Here is a 9,743-nt window from a genome sequence, read left to right on the forward strand (position 1 = left end):
GGCTCGATTCCTTCTTAGACCCTGAGCCCCCAGCCATAGTCTCTGCGCACCCAGGCTGGCAAGTGGGGTGAGCCTGGATGGGAGCGTCTGCTTAGTTTTGATTTTCATAATTGTTGGATTAAAAAAACAAACAAACAAAAAATCTTCATTTCCCGATGGAGACACCCCTTCCTCTCATGGCCCCAACACCCAGCCCTTCTTGGGGACTGTCGCTGCTTCTCAGGAGAATTTCGCTTATTTACGAATGTGCCTGCCAGAAGCTGAGCCAGCCTGGCCACTCCCCTGGCGAAGGAACTGGCGTGGCTCAGGAGGCAGCAGAGCTGGCAGCCAAGTGAACTCATCTAGGGGAAGCAGGCCCTGTCTTGTCCCTATCTTAACCCGCCACTGGGCCACCTCTCCAGGCCCACACTGCGCACGGCCCCACACTGCCCCCTGCGGGAGCCCCAGACTGCGTGGCCTCTCCCAGCCTCCCTGCGCCAGCACACCCAGATGGGCCCAGAGGTCTCCCACCTTGAAGCCGATGCTTCAGGGGCTCTAGGGTGCCTTTAGCACCGGGGGCTTCGGCTGAAAAGGAGGGGAGGGGGGAGCTTCCCCGAGAGCCTCCCCCCTCAGTGGAGAAACGGAGAAATGGCTGGAGAAATCTGGCTGGAGAAATGCCTCGCCTGAGTCTCCCGCTGTGGGTTGCTCAAGAATCATGGGCCTATGACGCCTTCCAAGTGCCCCATCCCCCCGCTGTCCTCCCACTTACCTGGTAATACCTGGATGACTGTATTTCTTAGCCTCTATTAAGACCATTTAAAAAAAATTTTTTTATTGATTTCAGAGAGGAAGGGAGAGGGAGAGAAAGATAGAAAAATCAATGATGAGATAGAATCATTGATCAGCTGTCTCCTGCATGCACCCAACTGTGGATCGAGCCCACAACCCGGGCATGTGCCCTTGCCTGGAATCTAACCTGGGACCCTTCAGTCCACAGGCCAACACTCTATCCACTGAGCAAAACCAGCCAGGGCACCATTTTTAAAAATATATATTTTATTGATTTTTTTTACAGAGAGGAAGGGAGAGGGATAGAGAGTTAGAAACATTGATGAGGGAGAAACATTGATCAGCTGCCTCCTGCACACTCCCTACTGGGAAAGTGCCTGCAGCCAAGGTACATGCCCTTGACCAGACTCAAACCTGGGACCCTTGAGTCCACAGGCTGACACTCTATCCACTGAGCCAAACCAGTTAGGGCCATTTTTTTTTTTTAACTCCTGTCTCTGTGAACCTTGAGGACAGGGACTATGTCTTCTTCACCGTTGTAATCCCAGCAGCTAGCACAGCTCTGACTCACAGTAGGTGTTCAAAAGATATTTGTTGAGTGATTGACCACAACAAGCCAGCCTCTCCCAGTGGCCCTCGGCGCGTCAGGTCTCCGGCTCACCTCAGTTTCTGCTCGAGTCCCCAGCTCCCCGTCTCCTTCAGATACGAAAACACACCCCCCCCCCGCCCCCCGCATGCACGCTCACGTGGCACATGCACCCACACTCCTCCTGCCCACACAGTGCTCTCTCCTTAGCCTTTAACGTCGAGATCTGTGCTGCCCATCACAGTGGCCTCTCACCACACTCGACTCTTGAGCACTAGACGTATGTCTGGTCTGAATTGACATGTGCTGTTTGTGTAAACTGCATACTGAATGTTGAAGACTTGGTGCAATATATGTATATATATGTACATACATAAGTTATTACTTGTTGAAATGACAATACTTTTTACATATTAGGTTAAATAAAATCTGTGATTAAAATCAAGTTCACCTGTCTCTTTGTAGCTACTAGAAAACTGAAGATCACACGTGGGGCTCACATCATCTTCCTGGTGGACGGACAGTGAGTCCAGCGGCCCCGGGAGCCGGAGGTGCCTGCTCCTCCAGAAGGTGGCGATCGCTTCTTGCCTGTGACATCATGCCGGAAGGCTGGAAGGTTCCTGAGGAAATGTTCCTGCACTATGACAGATATTGAACCCCGAATTAGTTTGGGCCCCACTCAGCCCAGGAGTGAACCAGCCAATCTATGCAAAGGAGGCTTCAAAGACCCCCCAGAAAGTCCTGCAGCTGAGTGCCCTCTCCACCGAAGGGTCAGCATGTGGCTGGTAGACCCCTGCGAGGGGCACGATGCCACACTTGCAGCGCGGTCTCTGTTTGCCAGGGGTCGGTCGCCTTTGGGGAGATGGGCGTGCAGTGGGTGCTGTGGGGTGCAGCCCCCGTCCTTCTCCAGGTCCGAGAGCTCCGTCCCCCAGTTGCCGGGCGCTGGCTGCCAAGGCTCAGAGCTGCATCCCTGTCCAAGGACTGCCCTTGGCTGAAAAAAGATGCCCCCCCCTTTAATGGTGGTCTGCATGAGAAGCAAAGCCGGCCCTCGCGCCTCCATTCGGGACCTGGGGGAAGGGCCACCCCAGCTCCGAGCCCCTCCTGGGGCTCCGCTACACCCACGTCCCCAGCTTCACCTCTCCCTCCCCAGCGGCTGTGACCTTGCCCCCTCAGGTGTTGGCCTGAGCGCACTCCCACCAAAGGTCTTCACGCAGAACTCAGTCGGAAAGCCTATTCCTGGGGATTCTTGCCCTTAACAACAGCTGGTGCCGGGTGGCCTCCCCAGAACTTCGAGCTCAGAGGCTCTGAGGTGACGCAGGTGTTAGGATCTTCTGAAGCTCCCAGGTGATTCCAACGTGCAGCCGGTGTGAGAACAAGCAGCTGGTGTGAAGCAAGGAGGGCTGAGTAGGTGGCAGCAATGGCCAGTGGCCTCAAACAAGGATGTGCATTATAGGGGTTTGGAGGCCAAGGGCTCACCCCACCCGAGGCTCAGACACGCATCCCCTCCTGCCCCCCACCCCCCCCACCCCCCCGCCAGGGTGCCTGGCTCTTCCTGACTCTCACTGCCCTTTCCCTGGCCTGTGCCAACCGTCCCTTCCTCAGACCTCACAAATCCGGTTTCCAGATAAAATGCAGGACACTCATGAGATCAGAATTTTGGGTAAGTACGTCCCAAATAGCGCACCGGGCATACTTTAAAAAGTTATTTGTTGCTTACCTGAAATTCAGATCTTTATTTGCTAAGTCTAGCAGCCTTACCCACAACCTACATCTCCTGCGGCCACTGTTGGTCGGGTGGATTTGATTACGGGCCCTGGGGGGGGGCACCCTGGTGGTGTCGGGGTGCGTGGGTGCTCTGGAATGCCTCGGCTGATTGTCACTCGCCAAGCCTGGGGCTAGGGACAAGCTCTGTTACTCCTGTCTGAGTGCTGTCCGAGGCCCGTGATCACCCGCCCCACCTCTGCTGCCCGCGGTCTAGCCGTGTTTAATATACTGTCTCGTCTTGTTCTCGGGGTTCCATGTGCCGAGAGGTGCTTTGTAGAAAGAATAGGACCATCTGGCAGTCAATCCAAAGAGAGGCGGATTGAACAGCCTGCCCGCCCTTCTCTGGCGGCTCCAGGAGCTCGTGATGGGCCACCAGGGGGCGCGGGGGGGGGGGGCACAGAGTATAAGGCGGACAGAGGCCTTTGCTGGGATCTTGAGGTGGGAGATGCCCAGCCCAGGTCCTGGACGAGTTCCGGGCACCAGGCCTGAAGGCCCAGCCGGAGGAGGTCTTCTGGTCAACTCCGCGGGGTCTGTTGTGGGATGGGACCCGCCTGGTGGCCGATGGAGGGGGTGCGGCTGGGCCTCAGACGGCGGAGGGACCTGGGAGAAGGGGATGACGGTGGGTGTGTGGAGGCACCGGGCTGGTCTGGGGTCACCACAGTGTCAGGACCACGTGGGCCAGCAGCAGGGGCAGGGCTGGCACCACCGTCCCTCCCAGATCACAGATCACGGATCTTGGGTGAGAACAGGTTCTCCTGGGATGGGTGGGCCGGGGATCAGCATTGCTGGGCGGGTATAGGAGCCAGGCCCTGATGGGGCAGGAGGGGCATGTGTTGAAAGGACAGGGGTGGGTACTGACAAGGGACGAGCTCAGGTCACAGGAGAGGTGTGAGCTGAAGGGGAGGAAGGGGGGCAGGGGCAGTCTCCGGGACTGAGACACGGGCCTGGGTGGGGTGGGAGCAGGAGGCAGTTTCCCGGAGCCGGAACTCACCCCAGGTGCTGGGAATGGTGGCGCCGAGGTCCCTGGCAGTCAAGGAACCTGGGCTGGGTGTCGGGCTGGAGCAGTCTCGAGAATATGTAATAGACTTCCAGGGGACACTCAGGTGCAAAAGTGCACAGGGAGGCAGCCTGCTGGGCCTCCGCCTCCCCCAGCTGAGCAGCCTTCCACTCCTTACATTTCCAGCCCCCGAAGCCTGAAGCCCGCCTCGGGCAGCCACTCCCCCGTGGGACCGCCCCTGCCCTCTGTGGCCTGGGTCAGTCGCCCGCCCGCGGTGCTGCACGCTCTCCTTGCTGGATAACCTTTCATCTTGTCCCGTCTATGGCCGATGGCCTTTGGGTTGCTTTCAGAGAATATTCTTGCTCCTTTAGTGTTCGGCGGGTACGTGGGGTGGGATCGTGCTCCCGGGGGCATGTCCAGCTTTAGTGGGCACTGCCCGAGGCTCCCAGTGGAGGCCGCACCACCGCGGGGTGAAGTACCAGGGGGATGGCGGGCGTGGAGGCCAGGCGGGGTATCGGGATGGCCAGGGGCGAGAACCCTCAGAGCCTTTGCTTGTTTGAGTTGTTTTTGTGACAGCTGGATAGGGCACGAGGAGCGAGGAGTGTGAGGACCAATCGGCACCTGTGGGTTTGGTGCTCCCGAAAGAGTCCCACTAGGGAACCGGACTTTGGTTACACACGTGACGGGGGGGTAGTTTTCATGGGCAGGACATGGAGGGTGTCAGGGATCAAGCCCTCACAGTGGCTTGCCGCAGCCCCCGCCGCAAGGCCCTCCCGTTCCCCAGGCTCATCGGCTCTTCCTGCACCCCCGGGGCCAGATTTAGGGTCTCCTCCCTTCGCTGGGTGGACTCTGACTTGGGGACACTGTCTGTCGAGCAGCAGGAGAGCCATGAAGACGGGGACCGGCCATTCGGGAAAGCACGGGCCTGGCGGGGAACGGAGGCAGACCTGGTGGCCGCTTCGCTGTTACTCAGCCTGAGCGCCCTATGAAACGGGTTAATCCTCGCTGGACCGGGCGTGGTGTGGATTAAAGAGACTGCTCCCTCCTGCTGGCGAAGCTGGGAGGCCGGGCGGGGGATTAGAGACCTCTGAGCACATCCTGTGGGGCCGGGCCACCTGCCCCCACAGCCTGCACCTCAGCGCCCGGATTTCCCCGGGACCTGCGCCTGTGGACGCACCGGGGTGACTGGCTCTTCGAGGGGAACTGGGGCGGGGCTTTGCCTGGTGGGTGCGACCCTCATCCCGGCGCCCAGCCTTCAGGGACAGGAGTGTCCTGCGTGGGGCTTTGAGACGCGGTGAGGGGAGGTGGGGGCGGAAGGCAAATTTGGAAGCCAGGGGTTTTGTTTGTTTGTAATCCTCACCTGAGGATATTTTCCATTGATTTTTTTAGGGAGAGTGAAAGACAGAGAAATATCGATGTGAGAGAAACACATCGATTGGTTGCCTCCTGTGTGCGCCCCAACCAGCGCCTGGGCCCGGGAGGAGCCTGCAACCAAGGTACGTGCCCTTGACTGGAATTGAACCCGGGACCCTTTGGTCTGCAGGCCGAGGCTCTATCCACTGAGCCACACCGGCTAGGGCACCATAGGGCTTTGTAAGGGGGGGGGGGTCCTCTAAGAGCTGTACATCTACAGGGGTCATGGGAGAAAGAAAAGCGAGCCAGGGTGGAGCAGGGGGTATCTGGCATGCTGCCCATGCTGGCCCCTCCCCATATCTGACTCCCCCTCCTCACCACTCCCACCCTGTGTGTGCATGGCTCACCCCAAGGCCACCGGGTAAAGGTGAGCTCCCCAAGGACCTACTCTGATTAAGGGGCTTTCCCTCTTGGGCTGAGGACTGAGGCTACACCATCCTGTACCCAAAGGACTCTGAGCAAGTAAGACAAGCCCCCCCTCCCCCAGCTGCATTGGAGTGGCCCCTGGAGGCTCGTGTCCCCTCCTCCCTTGGGCAACACTGTCCGGGTGCCCTGGGCTCCCCTGAGCCCTGCCCACCCCTCCTGCTCTCCTGGGCTCTGATGACCGGAGCGAGGGCCGCTCTATGGGTACTTCTGGCTTCGAGGAAAGGGTGGGGAGGGCACCCGTGTTTAATCCCCAAAGCAGCCGGGGTGGGGTGCGGGGGCGGGGTGCAGGGGCGGGGGCAGGCACAGGGGAATGTGCTGTCAGCTTCGGGGCTGGCCCCACCCCAGGTGCAGCTACAAAAGGGGCGAGAGGCACCCTCACGCTGGCCCCTCCCGCCTGGAGAGGACGACCAGACCCCTGACCAATAGAACAGGTGCCAGCACCTTCATCTCCCAGAGGCATCCTGAGCCCGGGCACCCAGAGGGGCCCCCGCAGCGAGGATGTCCACGCAGAGCATTCACTGCCTGCCGCCCATGGCCCTGCACCTGCCGCCTGGGATGCCCGAGCCCCCCGGCTGCCAGCGGCGCCACACGCTCCCCGCCAGCGAGTTCCGCTGCCTCACCCCCCAGGATGCGGCCGGCGTGTTTGAGATCGAGCGGGAAGGTGAGCAGCCCGCCCCCCCCCCCCCCCCCCCCGCCCCGGGCTGGTGCCCAGAGCTGCAGCTGCCCCGGGGGGAGGAGACCCTCGCAGCTTAGGGCCTATGGAGTGACAGTATCAGACTGTGTGTGTTCCCATGTGTGTGTGTTCCCGTTCCCATGTGTGTGCGTGTTCCCGTTCCCGTGTGTGCGTGTTCCCATGCGTGTTCCCATGCGTGTTCCCATGTGTGCGTGTTCCCGTGTGTGTGCAGCCCCGAACCCCCTGCTTTCCTGTGGGGAGGGCTGGGGGTGGACGTGTGGCACGGTGCCCCCTGAGCCACCCACCGGGGCCTCTGCCCGCAGCCTTCATCTCCGTCTCGGGCGTGTGTCCCCTGTATCTCGACGAACTCCGGCGCTTCCTGACCCTGTGCCCAGAGCTCTCCCTGGGCTGGTTCCACGAGGGCCGCCTCGTGGCCTTCATCATCGGCTCGCTGTGGGACGAGGAGAGGCTCACACCGGTGAGGGCGGGGGCGGGGGGGGTAGGATGCTCAGGTGAGGGCGGGGGGCGGGGGGGGTAGGGATGCTCAGGTGAGGGCGGGGGGCGGGGGGGTAGGATGCTCAGGTGAGGGTGGGGGCGGGGGGGTAGGATGCTCAGGTGAGGGCGGGGGGCGGGGGGGGTAGGGATGCTCAGGTGAGGGCGGGGGGCGGGGGGGTAGGATGCTCAGGTGAGGGCGGGGGCGGGGGGGTAGGATGCTCAGGTGAGGGGGGGGTAGGGATGCTCAGGTGAGGGCGGGGGGCGGGGGGGGTAGGATGCTCAGGTGAGGGTGGGGGCGGGGGGGTAGGATGCTCAGGTGAGGGCGGGGGGCGGGGGGGGTAGGATGCTCAGGTGAGGGCGGGGGGCGGGGGGGGTAGGATGCTCAGGTGAGGGCGGGGGCGGGGGGGTAGGATGCTCAGGTGAGGGGGGGTAGGGATGCTCAGGTGAGGGTGGGGGCGGGGGGGGGTAGGGATGCTCAGGTGAGGGCGGGGGGCGGGGGGGGTAGGATGCTCAGGTGAGGGTGGGGGCGGGGGGGGGTAGGGATGCTCAGGTGAGGGCGGGGGGCGGTGGGTCCCCTTCCGGGGCAAGAGGTCCGATCATGGGGTCTCCAGAGCCCTCACGAAGGGCCTGCCATGAGGCCGGGGATGGGGGTATTTATTCACTTTGGGGTCCTCCTTGGGCGGGAGAGGCCCGACTGGGGGCACCCAGGGGCACCGGCTGAGGTGCGAACACAGGTGACTTGGCCTCACGCCTCTCTCGCCCACAGGAGGCCCTGCTGCTGCACCGGCCCGGGGGCCACACGGCCCACCTGCACGTGCTGGCCGTGCACCGCGCCTTCCGGCAGCAGGGCCGCGGCTCCCTCCTGCTGTGGCGCTACCTGTGCCACCTGGGCGGCCAGCCAGCCGTGCGCCGGGCCGTGCTCATGTGCGAGGACGCGCTGGTGCCCTTCTACGAGCGGTTCGGCTTCCACTCCGTGGGCCCCTGCGCCGTGTCCGTGGGCCCGCTGGCCTTCACGGAGCTCCAGTGCTCGCTGCAGGGCCACGCCTCCCTGCGGAGGTACAGCTGCTGAGCGGGCTGCTGGGGGGGGGGGGGGGGTGGTCTCTCCAGCCTCCAGTGCCCTGCCCTGGCCTCCCCCAGCTCCCCCAGGATTCCCAGGCAGGGGGGAGGGGTGAAATAGAGAAAGGCCACGCCAGCCGGTGTGGTACAGTGGTTGGGCCTATGAACCAGGAGGTCACTGTTCAATTCCCAGTCAGGCCACATGCCCAGGTTGTGGGCTCAGATCCCGTGTGGAGCGTGCAGGAGGGGCAGTTGATCAATGATTCTCTCTCATCACTGATGTTTCTCTCTCTCCCTCTCTGAAATCAATCTATAATAATAAAAGTGTAATATGCTAATTAGACTGGACATCTTCCAGACATCATTCCGAACATCTTTCCTGACAAAGCTGGGGCCCGAGGGAAGCAGCCCGGGTCCCGGGTGCCAGAGGGAAGCCAGTGCCGGCAGCTGGGGGAAGGAAGGCCTACTTTTGCACGAATTTTCATACATGGGGGCTCTAGTAAAAAAAAAAAAAATATATATATATATATATATATATATATATATATTTTTTTTTTTTAAAAGAGAACATGGCCAGTCCTCCCAGCTGAACATGAGATGTGTCCTGCAGGCTGTCCCCACGAGACCCTCTGGACCTCCCGTACTCCAGGCTGTGCCCCAGATGGGGGTGGCAAGTGGGGACAAGCAGCCCTGCCTCAGCTCCCTCCCGTCTCAGAACCGATGGGGTCCTGCAGGAGGCAGGCACGGCGGGCTCAGGACCAGGGCTGCCCTTCACAGGCACCGTGCAGGGCCCTTGTTCTCCCGGGACCCAGGGAGGTCCCTTCTCACGCTCAGCCCTGGAATGGGGGGCGGGTGCAGGGACTGCCGCTCCAGCTCCAGGACCCTGGGTCCTCTGCCCACAGTAACCTAGTGGATGGCTCCCTGCGTGGGGAAGGGTTGGGCGAGGCACAGGTACAGTGAACAGAGCTGTCCAGGGAGGCCTGCCCCTCGGCCCAGCCACACTGCCCCTACAGCACCACCAGTCTAAGAACTTAACTCCAACCCCTCAAGGGGCCCCCTGAGGCCCTCCATGGGACCTCAACCCGGTTTCTATTCCAACCAAATCCCCCGGAAGTCCCACAAGATTCCCACGGCCCCTTTCTGCCAGCCCCTGCCCCCGAGTTCCTCCCAGCCGACCCCCACCCTCCCCCACCCCCAAATTAAGGTTCCAGCTTTCACTCTTCCCGAGGCCTCTGGTCAAAAGAAGACGTTCCCTGAAGAGTATCATTTAATACACCTAGACATCATCCATACAAAGTTAGCGTTACTTTAAAAATTAGGACCAAACTATAAACGGGTAACAGATGCCCTGGCTGAGCCCCAGGCAACCCTGGGAGCGGGTCCTCGGGGTGGCCCAGCCCCTGGCCCCGGCCGATGGTGGGGGGCCGCTGTGGTCAGAGGCAGCCCCTGACGGGCGGGGTGGGCCGCACAGCCTCTGCTTGCTGCAAACACGCCAAGGCTCCCGCTCCCTCGTCTCCAGGCGGCTGCTCTGCCCCAGGCCACGGCCAAAGCCTCTCCCACACCCG

General features: G+C 61.5%; 1 protein-coding gene across 1 annotated transcript; it reads left to right on the top strand.

Annotated features, from left to right (window-relative positions):
• Positions 1 to 6,452: 6,452 nt before the first annotated feature.
• On the top strand, positions 6,453 to 8,191 carry AANAT (aralkylamine N-acetyltransferase). The gene is made up of 3 exons (XM_070394460.1): positions 6,453 to 6,615; positions 6,951 to 7,105; positions 7,889 to 8,191. Exons 1-3 carry the CDS (start codon positions 6,453 to 6,455, stop codon positions 8,189 to 8,191), a joined length of 621 nt encoding a protein of 206 aa, XP_070250561.1.
• The last annotated feature ends 1,552 nt before the right edge of the window (positions 8,192 to 9,743 follow it).

This window comes from Myotis yumanensis, unplaced genomic scaffold (assembly GCF_028538775.1).
Source record: "Myotis yumanensis isolate MYYU_CA2020_CCGP unplaced genomic scaffold, mMyoYum1.0.hap1 SCAF_16, whole genome shotgun sequence".
In the NCBI taxonomy this organism is placed as follows: Eukaryota; Metazoa; Chordata; class Mammalia; order Chiroptera; family Vespertilionidae; genus Myotis; species Myotis yumanensis.